The sequence below is a fragment of the Carcharodon carcharias genome, chromosome 8 (assembly GCF_017639515.1).
Source record: "Carcharodon carcharias isolate sCarCar2 chromosome 8, sCarCar2.pri, whole genome shotgun sequence".
Classification (NCBI taxonomy): Eukaryota; Metazoa; Chordata; class Chondrichthyes; order Lamniformes; family Lamnidae; genus Carcharodon; species Carcharodon carcharias.
Window position 1 is genome coordinate 159,835,774 of NC_054474.1, and position 20,556 is coordinate 159,856,329.

General features: G+C 39.5%; 1 protein-coding gene across 7 annotated transcripts in view; it reads right to left on the minus strand.

The window, feature by feature from the left end:
* Positions 1 to 4,280: 4,280 nt before the first annotated feature.
* The window catches only part of rapgef1b (Rap guanine nucleotide exchange factor (GEF) 1b), a 193,752-nt gene continuing 177,476 nt past the window's right edge, over positions 4,281 to 20,556 (minus strand). For all 7 annotated transcript variants that reach the window (XM_041193425.1, XM_041193426.1, XM_041193421.1 and 4 more), the window contains 3 exons: positions 17,095 to 17,192; positions 11,932 to 12,060; positions 4,281 to 11,393 (listed from right to left, as the gene is read on the minus strand). In XM_041193425.1, the coding sequence (XP_041049359.1) occupies positions 11,243 to 11,393; positions 11,932 to 12,060; positions 17,095 to 17,192 (378 nt within the window). In that variant the 3' untranslated portion in view covers positions 4,281 to 11,242. The remainder of the gene's footprint in view (positions 11,394 to 11,931; positions 12,061 to 17,094; positions 17,193 to 20,556) is intronic.

The following is a 20,556-nucleotide window of genomic DNA, read 5'->3' on the forward strand; positions in this document are numbered from 1 at the left end:
TCTGGTTTGTGTCTGAACAAATTAGCATATTGCCAGGGCTGGGTGCAGACCACTGATCTGTAGAATGCATTCAGCTGTATTAGATTCAACCACTACATTTTACAAGTCATTGTCAGTTACTGCTACCAGATCAGCTGTTGGTATTTTGATTCCTATTGAGCTTATTTCTTCTACGGAGGGAAGTAAATTTAGTGCCTAATTTTACTCTGTGTTTCAGTACTTGAGTTTACATTTTTACTTAAATTAAAAAGCACTCTTTTTTTGTGGCTGCCCATTTGAAATCTGATCTGTTTCATACATCACCTGGTGAATTCATAACTTCAGTTGGGTTTGACTTGGTGGCATTAACATCAAGTCTTTGTTAATTGCCACATGTGTAGAATGTTCAGCATTTCCAGAGCTCATACTGTTTTTCTATTTATTGCAATGCTAAAGCTTGGAAAAATAACTTGCAGTCAAAATATCTTAATTTTAAAAAAACTTTTTTGACTCTCCCCATTATACGCTGCCTTCTCAGTTTAGAAATGGTTGCGTAAAAGTAGCTGTTCATGGACAGTTTTATTGATAATATTGTAACTTAGTATGAGACTGCTCTTTTTTCTCTCCTCACTGTCCAAGCATTAGTTGTGACTGGGACTTCAAGTTTGTAAAATCTCAAGTCCAGTATTTTGTTTTAGTAGTAAGTCTGCAACTTACCAATGGAATTGCTGTTTCATGTGACAATTTAAGGGCTCCTAAGAAACTGATTTCTTTTCTTGTGTCCAAAGCATATTTCAATATAAACATTTTTAGAGATGGTTAAAAACATAGTTGGGAGAAAAAAGCCAAAAAGAATTTGGCATTTATGAAGAACATTCCTGATAAGCATGAATGTGTTTTAGTTCTACAGAACTATAGGGGGAAAGAGATTGCTGCATGGAAAGATTTGAAAATTAAGGCAAAAGGGTAGTTAAGGCCAAAGTTTCAGCAACTATCCAGATTTTGATTCTATCCTCGGTGTGTTTTTGACATCTCTTAAATGAAGGCATGTGTATCTGTTTATTTTATATTGATTTTTCTATGAAGAAATACTGCTGTATAATTTAAAATCAAAGCAGAAAGTTAGTCAAATTTCTTTTAAAAAAGCTCAGTTCAGACCATGTTACTGGGTTTGTCCTCAAGTCATACAGCCCTTACTATTGGACAACAGAATAACTGCACGAAACATATAGCAATTTGTGTTTGTTACACTGATAAATGTTGTGAACACTGTATCTGTGCACTCAAGTATTTACAAGTAAATGGACAAAGTTGAGTGCCTAGGTTTCATAGCTCACGTTTAACTAAATCTTCTAGTGATTTAGCATGTGTATATGCTGAGGCAAGTCCTACTGTTTCCTTCCTGTCAGGAGATAGTTTTTTAAACAAGCCTTCATTAGTTAACATTCATTTATTGCATTAGCAAAAAAAATTAAGATAAATTTGTGATAGGTAGCTTGCTTCATACTGCTGCAAGGAACATTACAGCTACAATGTAGAAAATTGCCCCTATATGTCCTGTTCAGCAAAGTGATGGCAGAGACTGTCCCTAGAGCTATCAAGCAGCACTTAGTAACACTGACACTCGGTTAAGATTCTGCTGGGACCATTAGGCTCCGGACCTTGTTACAACCTTGGTCCAAATATGGATGAGAGAATGACTGTATATGCCACCAAGGCACATTTGATTTTAAGTGTAGCATCAAGGAGCCCTCGCAAAACTGAAGGCAATGGGAATCAGGGAAAACTCTCCATTGGAAAGAGCTGTTAGAAGTCAATCATCTTAGTCCCAGGACATCAGTGCAGGGATTCCTCAGGGTCCTGGGCTTGCTGCTTCATCAATGATCTTCCTTCCAACAAAGTTAGAAGTTGGGATATTCACTGATGAACAGTGTGTTCAGTGCCATTCACAAATTGAGATACTGAAGCCGTCTGTGACTATATGCAGCAAGACCTCTGGACAATATTCTGCCTGGGGCTGCTAAACGGTAAGTAACATTTGCATCACACTTCCAACAAGAGAGAATCTAACCACCTCCCCTTGACATTCAATGCCATTACCATTACTGAATCCCCCCATTATCAACATCCTGGGCCATTGACCAGAAACTGAATGGGACTAGCTATATAAATACTGTAGCTAGGAATCCTGTATTGAGTAGACATACCTATTAAGTCCCATAGCAGGAGTGTGATGAAATACTCTCCACTGTGGCATGTAGAACCATCTCCAACATGCACTGCAATAACTCACCAAGGCACCTTCACTTAAAAGGATAAGGGCAGCAGACCCATGGGTACAGTACCACCTGCAAGTTTCCAAACTGCCTTTGAACTATATTGTCAATGCTCACTGTTGCTGGGTCAAAATCCTGGAACTCCCTCCCTTACAGCATTGTGGTCATAGCTACACCACATGGAGTGCAGCAGTTCAAGAAGGCAGCTTACCACCAGCTTCTTACAGGTAATTAGGGGTGGGTAATAAATGCTGGCCTTACTAGTGACCCCACACAAGAATAAAGAAAAAAATGTGCACAGCTAATACAGGTACCAATGTTTTTAATATTTAATCATAATTTGAGAACTAGCTGTCACTTTTAGTTATCATTAGCCCGTTTCTTAGCCCAACAGAGTTATGCATTGGAAGATTGAGAGAAGACATCTCTGGTGATACTTCTCCAGTGCTTGGAGTTACCTGCTGTAGGTTATTCATATCTTCAAAGCACAGAGGAGTGCTGTCCAGTAAACTGTAACCTCAGTCTCTGGTTTGAGACCATCGTCCTCAGATAACGATAAATTTCATCTTCAGCAAGAGGAAGCTCCCATGATGAAGAAAAATCATTCACATTTTCCAGGATCTTGCTGTTAATAATCTGAAGGGAAGGGGGAAAATGTATTTTGCTGTGGGAAGTTTTAGTTTTCTGGAGGTTTAGTGAAGGGCCCAAAAATGAGCTGCAGCTCAGTGCAGCATTATCTGCATACCAAAGCTTAATGACTGAGGTTAATTTGAGTTTGGTCGTGGATAGAAGGAACATAGTTTGAACAGCAGCCCATCTGTTCTGTAGATTATCTGCACACTTAAGGCTAATTTCTGCCACCCTTTCCAGTACCTCTTACGAGCATTTTTCCTTTTGAATAATCAAAGATGCAATAGAAAAACAATCCATTATCTCCTCTACCACCACTGTTAAACTAAATGGTCTAGATGTGTTCTAGTTCTCTTTTTAAATATAGGATTATTACCTGTTTGCCATAGTTTTGATGTGTAAAGGGAACAATGTGTGGCTGCAATCCATCTAGAGCAACAGGTTTTATCATCACCGAGTGGATTCATTTATCATTTTTTATTTCCTGCCCGCCCCCCGTTCTTTGATCTTATCTGCTGCTATGTCCACCAAAAACAGAGGCAAAGTAATTTATTTAATATTCCTTCCATTCCACTGCCATTACCTAGCCTGATTTTTTTTTTGATATTCCTCATTTTAATTGTATACATTTCCCAAAATTGTTAGCAAAGTGATTTAAAAACATTTTATTCATATAGTCAGTGGCTTCAACTTGAAACATGCATTGCCAACTAACAAGTTTGAATAGGATTCCAATAGGTAAGAATGAGTCACTGCTGTATATTGAATTATTAATGGGAATAGAATAGTGTGTAAAATTTCTCCTAACTGTAGATAACTAGTTAATACTGAATATTTTTGCTCTAAATATATAGAAACAAACTAACATTTTAAAGTATATAATGGCGCTTTAGCAATCCAGGAATGAGCTTTGGACATCTGGAGATTATTTGCAGTTTTCAAATTGTTGTGATATAATAAAACGTTTCACGATTACAGACTTGGTTAGGAAGTTGTTGAAGGAGTAAAGCCTATGCAACCAATTCCAATGCAATTTAGATTTCTTGTAAAGTTGACCAAAGTACTGTTCTTTGTGCTGTTGGAAATCCTGAATCAGAACACAATCCAGTGATTGTAGCCTCTTATGGCTCTTTCCTGTGCATTAAAGCGGTCCAAATATTGTGCAATTTTTAAACAGCTTGGGAGAGAACTTAACTGACATTTATCAGACCATCTTATGCATAGACCAGAGGAAGAATAAATTACAATGGGGTGCAACAATTGGAGTTGAGTTTGGTGACAGGCCAGTGGAAAATCTGAACCAAGTGAAAATTAGCAGCAATGGCATCCAGTTCTGCTTTTCCCCCAGTATACAACTCTGCACTTCTGTGAAATGAAGAGGCACCAGGTTCCCACTGAATTTGATTGTCTCTTTAATCTGCAGTCTGCTGCATGCACTGTAAACATGAATGTTAGCCTTTATTTATAAAAAAAAGTTACACATCTGAAATGGTTGCAGGAACATGACAGTTTAGAATATACAGGTAATACTCAAGCAAAGATGAGGCCGGCATCGGCAGTGTTAGGCTGTGACTCTGGGAGAATTTCTTCAAAAAGTTAGGGCACTTTGAGCAATTAGTACAACACATCATTTCAACAATAAGATAACACGATTGAGCTTAAACACATCTCTTCAAGACTCTAGAAAATTTATCTTTTTAATTACTTGTATTATTTGCATCACAGTTAACCAATCTAGTTTAATTTACCTGGGACCCACACCTAGAATAAGCAACCACCAGTCTGTGGTCATAACCAATTAAAAAAACACAAATCAATTAGTCATTAAGAGTTTGAGACATACCATTCACTTCGTCCCCAAGTCAGCTGGCTATTAACAGGTGCCATGGCATAAGCTTTCCAATTACACAATCTTTTAAGCATAATTATAACTGCAGCATGTTTAAAGTGACCTACTCCTGTTTGTCAAACTGTAGCTGGTGTTAAGTTCCACACCACAAAATCATAAAGTAAGGTGCTTTGGTAAGGTCTCAGTGGGTGGCCCTGTATGTGGAAATGCCCTGTGCTCCCTTTTTATTCAAAACTAAAAAGAAAAATTAAATCCAAAAATGGCTCTTCAGAGGTTACTTTTTTAATATATCTATATATATATAAAAATGTTGGAAGTATATATACAAAAAATGCTGTATTGATTGTGAAGTTGCTATTTTGGCAACAAAAAGAAAACAATGCACATAAAAGCACTATTCAAAAGTTAGGTGGACATGTGTCTAGGCTGTTGAGAATCCATCAGTGAGTCAGCACAAATTTAAATGGTTACAACTTCAGTTTTAACATTAAATTTGTTACCCCAAGTGCATTGTGCTTACTTTTTAGCAAAACATTTTCAAAATTGAAAGCCCAATCCTATTTAATCTGATCCAAATTACTGGTGTATCCTATTTTAAAATGAAAGTACTCTATACAACTCCATCATGGGCCCCTCCTTCCTTCAACAATTTGTATTTATTTTATTCTGCTTTCCATTTTTTAATCTTGCTAGCAGAGAAACAAAAAAATAATTGCCATCTCCAGCAGTCCAAATGAACACAACTCAAGACAGTCCACATTAGTTCATCTCTTCTGTACAATGCACTTCTCTATGTAAAAAGTGAGAAATTTCATAGGTGAAGTGATCAATAGGTAATCATGGACCAAAGCCCAAACAAGTCAATCAATTATGCTGATTTCTTAAAAACAAAATGATACTAAATTTAGTTGTTTGAATTGTATGGTAACCAAGATCAGTCTAAACAACCACATTGGTAGACAGACTTGAGTTCTCAATAGCAAAGATACATTCCATTCAACTGGAGTTTACAATACCTATTTGTTTCTATGCAAATTAATTCCATTCTGCTCTCAGAATTCTTACAAGCTTTAATATCCACCTAACATTTTAACAGTTTGTTAAATTTCAGGTTGTGTTTAAGGGCTGATGGTCAACTGAAAACACTGCTGAAATGGAACTGTTAGTTCTGCACTGGGTCACTGCAATAAACAAATAAATATCTTCTCATAAGCACAATCCACTCAAGATAGGCCAATCTAGATGACATACTTCCCTGTTATTGGATGTTACTCAAAGATGGATGCCCAGTAAGGGTGGAAACAAAAATATACATTTTTAACCACTACTAGTTAAAAAATCAAAAACTTTCAAATGTATATGCAACGAGAATTAAACAATCCAAAATGTCTGTGGTTCCTTTACTTCAGCAAACTACAATATCATTTCTGAATAATTTTCCATAGGAAATACTTTTACCTGACAGAAGAAAATTTGAAATTTAAAAAAAAAAGCATACGGAGTTTGTTACTTAGTTATTCAGAGGGTGGAGAAGCAGAATCGAAACTTCTACTTAAGCTATTTGAACTCCACTCAACAAGAAAGCGTCATTACTTCCAAGGTTACGAAATGAAGCACTTTGTACATCATCTCATTGGAAAGGAGAAACCAGGAGACATTTCCTCAAATACTAATCTGCTCTGATAGAGTGCGATAAGACAAAAACCCTAAAACAATGGGCCCAAGACAACTGCATTCTGCCCCAAATGGATGGGGGTTTCAATGGCTCCATAAAAGTCTGAATTCAAGTACGCTCCCAACCAAGTCAGATTTGAGTCGATGTACCATTTTACAAAGTGAAACACCAGGGCTCCAATGCAGGACATTAGACTGGGAAGATTGTCCTTTTAACTTGAAAGATTTATCTTGTCAATCAAACATTAGAGACACAATCATGCAACACATTGTTATTTGTATGGGCGCACAAGATCAAAATTATTTCACTTATCATTAAGCAGTAAATACCAGAAAGTAATTTACTGGTATGTGAAGTTTTCACTAATGTGAATTCTCACTGTTGGGACAATCAATCAAACACCAAAAGCTCTAGATTAAAATAGTGCATGGGCACAACTAGGAAATCAAATCTGTGGTAATCTAAGGGTACAGCTGGTATCCATGGCTTTCATGATTCATCAACCTTATTAATGCAAAATATTGACAACAGTATATGTGAAAGTACCTTGTTCTATACATTGTTGTGCAGGGGATTCAGATTGAAATTGGAAGAAACTTTAGGGCAAAGATTAAGGCCACTGCTGAGAGCATCACTGGATGAACAGATAGTGGAAAATCTGGTGGTGAAATAGCCAATATCAATCTTAAAATGATAAAATTCTAATGGCAAGGATGGAAAAATCAATGACATTCAATCAGCTTATCAAATAGCGACTAGATCGTCACACTGAATTAAATAAGTTCTGTCTTCCATTAGCAGGAGTGAAAGTCATCAGTTGTGTTGATGACAAAGTCTTGGTAACAAATATCATAAATGGACTACAGCTGTTGGCAGATTACCCACTGCTAGTGTTCAGGCTATCAAATGCAAGCAAAACTAATGTTATAAAGGTTTCTAGGAATGTGGGTGGAAGTGGGCATTTTAATAAATGAGGAACAATTTTATTCTTTCACAAGAAGTGAGCTTTGCTGGCAAGGCCAGCATTTGAAATCAATCCCTAATTGCCCTCAAGTTGCATCGGGGGGAATTTAAATACCTAGGGTGTATAATTATAGAAGCTGGCAGATGTGACAAGCTGGTGAGGTGATGATGGAATAAACTGCATTTAATAGAAAGAGGACATTGATTATACAACTGAGATAAGGACTAATGAAAAAGCTAGTGACAATAGAAGAACATAAGATCAAGGGGGAGTAAATGAGGGATATATCTGGACCACCTGAAAAATAGGAGGTCATGTGGAGAAGAGAAGCACAAGACAGTGGTTTGGAGAAGGAAGAATTGAGTCCGAACTTGTCTAAGATGGGCCACAAGATATGATAATGACACCAAATAGGTGATGGTTTACCCTACTGGCATCTGAAGTACAATTTTGAATGACCAAGTATTTGGGGATTCATTGCAAATTATTTGTTACAGTTGCTACTTTTCATGGTTGTGGATGGACATCTCAGGAATTTTACGTAATGTGCTACACCTCAAAGGAATTTTTTTGCAATGTGCTAATACATCTACAATGAGAATTTCAATAGAAAACCCAATGAAACACTAAATAGGCATTTGGTAGTACAGAACTTGAGTATTGCTGGAAAAAATGAGACATATCAAAGCTTTTCGTCTTGTACTCATCAGGACACTTCGCAAGAATACCAATATGGGGGGGAAGACAATTCATAATGTATGCGAAGAGAGTGCTCCAACCAATCAGCACTCTCTTCACATAATTGTCTTCCCCTTATGTTGGTACTCTTCGGAAGTATCCTGAAGAGTGCAAGATGAAAAACTTTGACGTCTCTTTTTTGAGCAATGAAACACTAAGCTTCCAATCCCTGCTGGTCTAGGAGCAGAATTTCTTTCAGGCTTAAGGATGCTCTGCAGACCGAAAAGCATGCTGAATACCAGAAACTGATTCAATGCTTTATGCTATCCATTTAATGTGCAAGCTAGGAAGCACAAAGCCAGAAAGTTATTTCACTGGATATTTCAAATTTTAGGTCATCTAAGTTAGCAAACCTGACTTTAAATGCCCAGATATCAATTGCATCACAAATACTCTGCTGAACATAACAAAATGTGCAATCTAATTGGAAATCTTAACCAAAATTTAATTCTGATGCTCAGATGTCAGTTATAGTTTTCTAACATTATGGGATACAAACCACCAATAATCTGGTAATTGTGAAATACTTCTCCTAGAAATGGAACTTTTCTCCAGGTAATGATTTAGTAAAGACAATAATCAACATCCAAGTATAAAACTTTGCAAATGTCTGATTTTGATAGCCTGTAACAAAACTTTAAAACAATATAAAATTATCACTGCTAGCTCAAGTTAAACTCACTTGTAACTAATGGAGGCCAAAATATGGCTACTTTGGACAACTTGGGGCATATTTTGCTGTTCACAAACATTACGAGTTTTTGATTTATATTTATACCACCCTTTTTCCATTAACTTTAACAGAGGGTGATGCACCTCTTATTTGACAATCCATTTGACCACACACAGTAGGTACGTGTTAGTTTTTATCCATGCACCAGTTATCTTAACCAACCTCTTTTTGATCTACCATGATTGATATTTTAAAATCAGACATAAACCATAAGCTTGCCATCATTTGATAAAGAAACCAATCTCTGAATTCAAAATTATTCCAAATCAAGGCCAAACTTGCTTACTCGGTTCATTTTAGCCTATTGAAGTTGAGCAAATAGAATGAAAAGGAAAGCCTTTGGGTCAGCACTTGAAGTAAAACTCACATACAGGTGATCTTTTAACTTATTGCAACAGAAAAAGGGACATAAGTTGTCATCACATCACTCTACGGACATGTCTCAACACAAAATGTTCTCTTCCTCAACATGCTTTCCGAATTCTGAACCGGTTAATGGGCACAATGCGCTCGTACAACCAAACTACTATTGCGTGTGTCACCCACTTGGCAGGCCCTGCATTCATCTAAATTAATATAGGCAAAACAACAAATGTAGCTCAGGGCTTAAGAATCTGAAGTCCACAGACTAGGTTTAACCATTTCACTGCTCAATGTTCATGTAAAAAAAAGTTCTTCCTGTACCAAATTCAATAATTTTTAAATAATTCATAATTTGACTGAATCTTATGAAATTGACTACACTGTGCTAAATTTGAAATTTCTGGAGTGCACTGGGGTGAGATGCTAGTTGAAGTAAAATTTGTGCGATTTACGGATTATTTTAACCAGGTTCTTTTGTTCATAAAAGACACATTTAACTCACTCATCAAATATACCCATGGCTTGTTCCATCTTGCAAACTGAGCCATCTGCTGGAGAACAGGAACTGCAGTGAAAAAGGTGCTGAAAGATGATTTTGATAAGAGGTCAAGTTAAAACACCTCCCTCTGAGAAAACCAAAAACATTAACACATTTGACATTAAATATATTTCAGGGTATCCATGCATTTCTTCAACTATATTGGGTTTCCTCACAATTCCAAGTCTGCTAGTGAAAGTGTTAAAACTAATAATGCTGACTGCTTAAACCTATACAAGTATTTAGAGTCAGCATGGTCATATTGAGAATAATTAACATGGACTTCACATACAGGTGCATTATTTCTTTACCTGAACTAATGTGCTACATCATTATTGAGGATCACTTTCCACTCTGCCAAATGCAGGAAAGAAACATTTCAGGTTGAACACATAATTGTTGACAACTAATCAAACTTGGTTTCAGATTCCCTTTCTAGATGTGCAGACTTAGACAACACTAATAACCTGAATGTGTGCCTAGCAACCTAAAGCAGCAAGGGTGACACTCTACCCAGCAGCATCTATTTTTCACAAGTTAATATGAAGACCTGGCAAATAGAGGTGAATTCACTGACTACTTGAAGAGTTGAACAGTCAAATTCAGTAGACAACCCTACTCTTTGAAGAGTTAATTTGTAGACTATGTACAGAAACCTCCAATTTCAACTTCAGAACTTTCTCCCATTACTGAAAATGGTCAACTGCAGCTCATTTCTCAACAGTAAACAAAAAAAGAGACAGTCCTTTAAAAAAAAACTCTGCTTAACATTTTAAAACCCCATAATGCAGAGTCCATGCACAAAATGTACAACCACATGTGTTAACACCTTTTGAGAGTCTGCTAATTGATGACTTAGAATGATGGTTAGGAGCGATCCCAGCCCTTTCAGTACCAGCCTGGCTAAAACACTTCCAGTCTCTATGTACAATTCGCTTGTTTTTCCCAACAAATCCTCAATTACTGGCATTCAGTCATACTCATGCAAAAAGAAACAAAAAATCCAATACAGAACATCAAACTAGTATTCTGGTATTTACAGTGAGCCAGTCTTTCTCCTACAGTACAGAATTATATTTTAAGGTTTCCTGTGCAATTGCTAGTACCACTATTTGTTACTTTATAAACAGAAGTCCACAACCAGTGAGTGAACTGTCGTACCTTTGTACCTAACAATGTTAAACAGTCTCCAAAGCAGAGTCTATCTGCAGACCACTTTGGGTCTGCCAGTTAAAGTGAGCTGTATGAATGGGTCCAACATTGGACACTAATAAACAGCTTGGCACGGATGGTAGGAAAGGAAATTGAATGCAGGCAATGGCATAAAACTTGGAACGTTTCCCTAGAGTGGTGCCACCTGCTCTATGGTCTTGTTTAAAAACAAAGCTCCAAAGGTGAAGCACACTGGCATGAACTGGCTTCTGCAGCTCAAGTAAAGCAAGTCACTTAATGGGGTTCATTAGCTGCCATCTAAGGTTTAGCCTTCACCGCTGAATCCTAGGTTTTCTCCTCACGCTCTGTTTTTCGTCGCTGAATGTTGCGCGGTTTGATTTTTAATGACAGTTCCCACAGCGCTTCCTCTGCTAGGTGGTCGCCGAAGTCATTGAAGAACGTAACAATGTCATCAATGCGCTTTAGTTCATAATGACTGAAAAGAGAAGTAAAGAAAGTTATTTTCACTATCAGAATCTTAACTGTGTTATGCATGGTGAGGGGTAAAAAGAGAAAAATGGAAAGACTATGACATATAATACTCAAGACTTTCTGAAGACACCCAACAAAGAGAAGTTACACAAGGGCTGCATATGTCAAGATTTTTATCTTAGCTATGTGGTTGGAGAGATTATGAAATGCTAAATCATCTGTCCCTTAGGGAGAGAAGGAAAATCACTAGTCTGCTATGCACCTCCCAACAATCAGTTAAAAGTTCAATCTGTTCATCATTTGAGGGCAGCAGTTTAGTTAGCTTCTTGGGAATCATGGTACATAAAAAAATACAATCAGCTAAAAAAAACTAAAAGGCTAATTCTAAAAACTGCATCATGCTACCCTGGCAATAGTGGATCTCAAACAGTAATATAATGTAGCTATTACTGTGGATCCATGATCACAAGTTTGCTTCTCTCTTCAGAGTGAAGCTGTGTTTTTGTGGAAGTTCCGTAGTGCTAGTTCTCATGAGTACTTACGCTTGCTGGAAACGTCGCATGCTGTCCAAGATATTAAACTGTTGCCACCGTTTAGAAAAGTTGATTTTTCCATCAATTAGATCTGGGTTGCCTAGGTGCACAAAGGTCAAGTCCTGTAGAATGAGGCCCCTATAGAAATAAAATAGCCAAAATCAAAAGCTTTCTCTGCGAGTGTGGCTTCAGGCTAAGAAACAGAATATGAATAAATTCCTGGTAGGAATTTACAATATTTCTGCAGATGACTGGTACAATTCACTTTTGCATTTTGCAGTCCATAACAAACTTGAATTATAAAATATCAAGTTAACCACCTACTTGGGGTTAGTTGTTACTATTTTCTATTCATACTAACAAGGGTTGACCTAAGATACAGTTTTAAATGCCTCTCGGTGGTGAATGGGATAAAATAATTGCTGCTAAGCACATGATTAATAGCTAGCATCGACCAAACAGAAAGTGAACAGAAACCTAATGATTTCACCATTCTTCAAAGCATATTTATAGTTTTTTTTTAAAAATTCAATCACGGGATGTGGGCTTCGCTGGCTGGGCCAGCATTTATTACCCATCCCCAGTTGCCCTTGAGGAGTTGGTGGTGAGCTGCCTTCTTGAACTGCTGCAGTCCATGTGGTATAGGTAAGCCCAGTGCTGTTTAGGAACAGAGTTCCAGGATTTTGACATAGTGGCAGTGAAGGAATGGCAATATATTTCTAAGTCAGGATGGTGAGTGACTTGGAGGGGTACTCCCAGGTGGTGATGTTCCCGTCAGTCTGCTGCCCTTGTCCTTCTAGATGGCAGTGGTCATGGGTTTGGAAGGTGCTGTCTAAGGAGGTTTGGTGAATTCCTGCAGGGTATCTTGCAGATAGTACACACTGCTGCTACTGTGCATTGGTAGTGGAGGGAGTGAATGTTTGTGGGTGCCAATCAAGCAGGCTTCTTTGTCCTGGATGATGTCAAGCTTCTTGAGTGTTGTGGGAACTGCACTCATCCAGGCAAGTGGGGACTTTGCCATCACACTCCTGACTTGTGCCTTGTAGATGGTGAACAGGCTTTGGGGAGTCAGATGAGTTGCTTGCAGCAGGATTCCTAGCCTCTGATCTGTTCTTGTAGCCACAGTATTTATATGGCTAGTCCAGTTCAGTTTCTGGTCAATGGTAATCTCCAGGATGTTGGTAGTAGGGGATTCAGTGATGGCAATGCCATTGAACAGCAAGGAGCAATGGTTAGATGCTACCTTGTTAGAGATGGTCATTGCCTGATACTTGTGTGACGCAAATGATACTTGCTACTTGTCAGCCCAAGCCTGGATACTGTCCAGGTCTTGCCGCATTTGGACATGGACTGCTTCAGTATCTGAGGGGTCATGAATGTTGCTGAACATTGTGCAATCATCAGCGAACATCCCTACTTCTGACCTTATGATGGAAGGAAGGTCATTGGTAAAGCAGCTAAAGATGGTTGGGTCAAGGACACTGCCCTGAGGAACTCCTGCAGTGATGTCCTGGAGCTAAGATGACTGACCTCCAACAACCACAACCATCTTTGTTTGTGCTAGGTATGACTCCAACCAGCAGAGAGTCTTCCCCCGATTCCCAGTGACACCAGTTTTGCTAGGGCTCCTTGATGCCACACTCTGTCAAATGCAGCCTTGATGTCAAGGGCAGTCACTCTCACCTCGGGAGTTCAGCTCTTAATGTTTGAACCAAGGCTGTAATGAAGTCAGGAGTGGCCCTGGCAGAACCCAAACTGGGCATCAGTGACCAGGTTATTACTAAGCAAGTGCCACTTGACAGCACCGTTGATGACCCCTTCCATTACTTTACTGATGACTGAGAGTAAGCTGATGGGGCAGTAGTTGGCTGGGTTGGATTTGTCCTGCTTTTTGTGCACAGGACATACCTGGGCAATTTTCCACATAGCCAGGTAGATGCCAGTGTTGTAGCTGTACTGGAACAGCTTGGCTAGGGGCTCAGCAAGTTCTGGAGCACAAGTCTTCAGTACTATTGCCGGAATATTGTCAGGGCTCATATCCTTTGTACTATCCAGTGCTTTCAACCGTTTCTTGATATCATGGTGGAGTGAGTCAAATTGGCTGAAGGCTGGCATGTGATGCTGGGGACCTCCAGAAGAGGCCGAGATGGATCATTCACTCAGCACTTCTGGCTGAAGATTGTAGCAAATTCTTCAGCCTTATCTTTTGCACTAATGTGCTAGGTTCCCCCATCATTGAGGATGGGGATCTTTGTGGAGCCTCCTCCTCCAGTGCGTTGTTTAATTGTCCACCACCATATTCACAATATGTACCAACATATGCACAAAGACATATTGATCTCTAAGGGATGAAGCACACAGGTTTGAAATCAATTATAGTCTTCAAGTGAAGGAGGGTTACAGGGCAGAGAATAACTATTGACAAGGGCACACAGACTTTATTCAGTCCTCATTTCACAGTCACATATTGTCCTTTTTATATATTTCCGTTATAAAGTCCTAAATCCATGTTTGCAATGGAAATTGCCAATGTCAGCTTGAAACACTAATAACATCCTCCTGCTGGGTAGAGGCGCTGTTTCCATTTTAAACTTGGATATAGACATATATAACGAAAGCAGCTGACAGGAAGTGCATAAACAACAACTGATATTTGTATAGCACCTTCAACATAATAAAATATCCCAAGGCACTTATAAAACAAAGTATAACACCGAGTCGATTAAGGAAATGTTAGGGAAGATGTCAAAATATTTGGTGAAAGTAGGTTTGAAGGCAGGCTTGTCCAACCTTCTCGTGCGGGGTAGCCACATTTCAATTCTTCTCACGCTTGGAGGGCCGATCAGCAAATTTTGGAAATACAAGGTTTGACACAACATTAAAGATGGACTTCAAAAAAAGCTGACTTATGAAAAGAAACAACTTGCTCAGCCAAAAAAAGTCACAACAATAAATTGACAATTAAAAAAAATGAGTAATAAAGAAAGACGGCATTAGAATGCGAAAGGGTGAGAGTGTGCGTGTCCAACACTCAGTCTCAGAGTGCTCACTCACAGACATTCATCCACTGTGAGAGTGGATATGAGTGCCTGTTGGTGTGCGTGGGTGAATGAGAACCCTGAGTCTGGGAGTGTCCCACCCCTACCCCACAGAGAGAACCAGGGGAACGCAGGGTGAACCGATGAGACTCAGCTAGGGTCGGGCCACTGTACCAGGAGCAGTGGGGGGGGGTGGGGAGCTGCCATAGCCAGAGGAAAGCTTGGTGAGCGGAGGCCCAGTGCACCCCAGAGTCTATTTTCACATACTCCCAGTTGCCAGCGTTCGCTACTCCTCCAATGACAGGCCCACCTATCAGCAGCAAATGTGGGAGAAAAACAGACTCATTGGAGGAGCAGTCCCCCTACAGAAATATTCAAACTCACTGTCCCGTCATACTGGCATTTTCGACAAACGCTCCCACAGGCCACACAAAGGGGCTTCTGTGGCCCATGGGTTGGACAAGCCTGTTTTAGGGAGTGTTTTAAAAGGAGGAAAGCGAGGTAAAGAGGCGGAGAAGTGTCCGGAGGATCTGTTAGAGCCTGGATCCTAGGCAGCCGAAGGTGAGGTCACCAATGGTGCAGCAATTAAAATTAGCGATACACAAATGGCCAGAATTAAAGGAGCACAGAAATTTCAGAGGGTTATGTAGTTGGTGGAGATTAGAGAAATAGGGAAGGGCAAGGCCACGGAGAAATTTGAAAATAAAGATGAAAATTTTAAAATCATGATATTGCTTGACCTTGAGCGGGAGCCAATGTAGGTCAACAAGCACAGGGGTGTCAAGGAAACAGGACTTGGTGCAAAAAAAGATACAGGCAGCAGACTTTTGGATGATAAGTTTACAGATGTAGAAGGTGGGAGATCAGCCAAGAGTGCATTGGAATAGTCGAGTCTAGAAGTAACAAAAACATGAATGAGCTGAGACAGGATGAAGTCATGGAGGTGGAAATAGATGTTCTTAGTAATGAGATGAATGAGGTCAGAAGCTCATCTCAGGCTCGTCTGTGATACCAAGGTTGTATTGATCTCAAGACTGGCTTACTCTCAGACCAGGGAAAAGGATAGAGTTGGTAGTTAGGGAAGAGAGTTTGGAGCAGGGACCCAAAAGAAATCCCATATTTAATTGGAGGAAATTTCTCCTCATTCCAGTGCTATGTTGGATAAGTAGTCTGATAATTTAATAACAGTGGAGTCTTATAAAATAAGATTTTTAATATGGAAATTCCATGCTGATATGTTATTCTAGAGACAGGTCTGTTGTACTATTTGACACACAATGTATTATTTTACAGGGTGGGTAGTAATCTTGCCTCAGTCACAAGGTCAGTGGGTCAAGTTCCAATCCAGAGACTTGGGTACATAAACTGTCACTTAAGTGCAGTGCTGAAGGAGTGCTGCGCGGTTAGAGGTACCATCTTTTGGATGAGAGATTAAACCATAACCCTTTCCACCATCCCAGGGAGACTTAGATGCCATGATGCTATTCAAAGAGGAGTAGGTGGAGGGAGAAGTGAATAGGCATTATGGGGCTTTGCGGTCAGGTCAGGTCAGGTCAGCGTGAAAGGTGAGCAGACAGAGCAGGAAACATCGAGCATGGCCTGCTGGCAGCTCTCTCGAGTACCACTGTGGAGATATCTACGATCTGCCTTGGGCATATAGCTCAGTCTTCATAGTTAAGCATAATAAAAGTATGTGAAAGGATGGCAATTAGTATGGGAGAGAGAAGTAAGCATGATTTCCTCCAGGTACAGGCAGTGTACACTATGTACACAGTTATATAGAAACTTGTCCAAGAACAATTGAGTCAATTATTCTGATTGGTTAGCGCTAAAAATGTTGAATTATTGGTCACATGTCCAGTAGTGGCCAGATTGCAGAATCGAAAGAGATATCATTACACTTACCAATAATACTGAAGGTAATGTTTTGGCCTATACCCCCCATTTCTAATTATTTTTTCCCCCAAATAGCAGATTTTCCAGGGTAAGTAACAAGTGTGCCCAAGACGTCCAGTTGCTACATTTCAGTCAACGTTTAAGATAGCAAATCCAGACTCACCGTGGGCAACAGTGTATTAATTTTTATTTTAAGACCACATTCATCCTTCAGAGCACAATCCATTCCAATACTCACAGGTAAGGTATACAGGGTGGTTCCACCTCTGCCAAAGCAGCTCGATATGCTCGAAAAGAAGAGGAGCTATCAATGAGTGTACAGTACTCAGCCAGACCCTGAAAATAAAATGGTAGTTAGTTTATCAAACAATGCTACAGACATGTGTAGAATCCAGTTGAAGTGCTGAAGGTTTTCATAGCCTTTGGCCAACCTCTAATTTTGGACAGAGAGACATGACTTCATTGTAGGATAGACTTAATTATGAAAGGAGCATCAGTTATGATGAGGCAAAATACAGTAGAAAATAATGTTGCAACAATCAGCAGGACACTAAATATGTTTAGCGTGTGTTAGTTAACAGAAACTGTGACCTTTGATATGAAGACAATATAGACTGCAGTTTAGATGGGAGTCTAAAAAGGCAGAAATTCATTCTTCATGGAGGATTTGGGCTTTTTATCAATAGGTGAAATGTGTGAAAAGTAGCCAAAGAGAGTTCTTGGCATTACAAATTACAAAAAAAAAAGTGACTGCAACTATTAAAAGGATAAAGAAAAGAGGAACCAGAGTGAGCAAAGGGGAGAGACTGGATTGTGAGGAGCGATTATGTAAATTGAACATGTTTTCATGAGAACTGAGAAGGTGGAGATGAAACAATTACTGCTATTAGGATTCTAAAAGGACTGGATAATGTAGGCAATGACAAGTTATTTCACCATATCCAGAACAGCAGAACCAGAGGATGCAGCCTGCACTTGAAGGCGTTTGGCAGGGGTGGGGTTAGGGGGCAGGGAAATCAATGTTAACCTGCAGAAACATTATTTCACTGCGCAAGTAGTAAATCTATGTAAATCTATATCTCCATGGAGATGATGGAAACAGATAGCATAGATTCATTCAAAAACAGAGACAGGGTAGTATTCTTTCAGAAAATAACATACTGGGATACGGTACATGAGCAATTTGAGACATGATCTACGGTAAGTGTAGCATGCTTGGGCTAACTGAACCAAAAGCTCTCCACCACCGGCTCATGCTTGGGTCAGCTGCAGATCAACAAATGGAGACTGACTGCAATGATTAGTTAACAACTCCTTTATCATTGTATCATGCAACTACCAGGATAATAGTAGGTGAACTAGATGAATCTTGGGCATTTTTAAAAATCTAGCAATTCTCAACCATGTTCTTGTGCATTCTTAAAATCAGCAAATTACACAGTAATTGGAACAGGTCACTTGTTCTCCACTGCAGAAGATGTCTAGTCTGGTGAGACCAAAGGAATGAAAACGTAATATATGAATCCCAAATTTGAGGGTTTTTACTGCATTTGTTCAGTCTTGTGGTGAAGTTGGCCATGTCTACTTGCACAATCAATTTGAAGAAAATCATTTTCATACATTTTTTATTTGTTTTTCTATTTCAACTTTTCTTTCTCTATCATTTTATTATTTTTAGCGCATTCTATTTTAATTCATTTGGGTATGTGCACTTTTTCTTTGTTATATTTCTCAGGATACTTGCACTTTGGCCTTTTTTTAAAATCTCTCCTAGGGCCGTCTTTGTTAGTTCAGCTTTCATTTGTTTTGGCCAGGTAGATACCAGACAAGTGCAAAACCCTGCTCAAGGGTCTCTAAACCAGGTGACTGAAAAATCCACAATTCTTTTTGCATGGTTATGGCGTGAGTTCACACATTCATCCTGCTTAGTCAGGTTCAGTGAGCCAGGATGTAAAAGCAAAGGCCTACCTCACCTCATCAAATTTTCCAGAGTAATGCCAAGGTTAACCAGTTGAAATCACACATCTTACCAGCACAAAACACTGGTAAGTTTGTCCAGTTATAACTGGCCTACATGTTAAAGCTCTGGTTTGTGGGAGTGGACAGGACTCCAGGCCCCATTTACAGATCTGCCAGGCCGCTGGATTCAAATGTGGCTTGGGAGTACGGCAAACAAGGTGAGGCTGTTTTCTTTAGAACAGGTGAGTGGTGTGTAAAATTAAAATTAAGGTATGGGGCATAGAAGATACAAAAAGAGCTTTTCCAGTAGCTGAGGGACCTGGAACAAGGGATCATAGTGGCGTAGTGGTATTGTCACTGCAAAGTTAATCTGCAAACCCAGGGATAATGCTCTGGGGACCCGGGTTCGAATCCCACCACGCCTGATGGTGGTATTTGAATCCAATAAAAATCTGCAATTAAAAAGTCAAATGACCACCATGAAATCATTGCCGATTATCATAAAAACCATCTGGTTCACTAATGCTCTTTAGGGAAGGAAATCTGTCGTCCTTACCTGGTCTGGCCTACATGTGACTCCAGACCCACAGCAGTGTGGTTGACTCTATAAGCCCTCTGAACAAAGGCAATTTAGGATGGGCAATAAATGCTGGCCTAGCCAGTGATGCCTGCAATAAAGAAAACTAACAGAGGGCAGAGTGCAGGAGAAACCTTTGTTTTTACAAGGGTAGGTTGCGAGGCTGTACTAACAAAGCTAGTGACTGAAGCAGGGACCATGCCAACAATTAATAATGAATTAGATAGATGATTGAAGGAAAGGAGAATAGACAGATATGAGAATGGGATTAGGATTATAAAATATGTGGAGGATAACAGGTTTGATGACCCGTTTCCTGGGTTGTAATTTCTAAGCAATTCTACATGGCTTAGACATTAGATTATTGAGTCTACGAAATATATATATTTTGTATGGCTGAGGAAGTGGCTATAGTTTGATGCTGAGGTTAACAATCCATTAAACAGCTTCAGCTAATGCCGTGTGAATGCTCGAGTTGCCACCAGGAATAAGTCTTTGAGGGCAGGAGTTCAGTATGTGGGTGATGGTCTGACATCCAAGGCATTTCATTAAGAGATGCGCTTGTTGTGAGGCTACTGCCTCTCCACGGTACCAAGTCACAGGTTGATGTCTTTCTTCAAACTTTTGTTCTATCTATCTATTCTGCTATAAATGTCTTCAGTTGTTTTCCTTTGTCTTCAACTTCCTACCAACCTTTCAATGTTTCTTTCCGGTCACCTTTTCACTGTTCTTTTTCAGTAGCAGCAGTGTGTACCATCTACAAGATGCACTGCAGGAATTCACCAAGGCTCCTTAGACAGCACCCTCCAAACCCACTATCACCTACAAGGACAAGGGCAGCAGATAGATGGGAACACCACCGCCTGAAAGTTCCCCTCCAAGTCACTCACTATTCTGACTTGGAAATATAATGCCATTCCTTCACTGTCACTGGGTCAAAATCCTGGAACTCCCTTCCTAACAGCACTGTGGATGTACCTACACCACACAGACTGCAGCAGTTCAAGGCGGCAGCTCACCACCACCTTCTCAAGGGCAACTAGGGATGAGCAATAAAATCTGGCCCAGCCAGCAAAGCCCACATCCCGTAAATGAATAAAAAAGAAAATAATTTCCTTTCTCATTTGCTGCCTCCTCCCTCACCAAGTTCAATTTAATTCACAA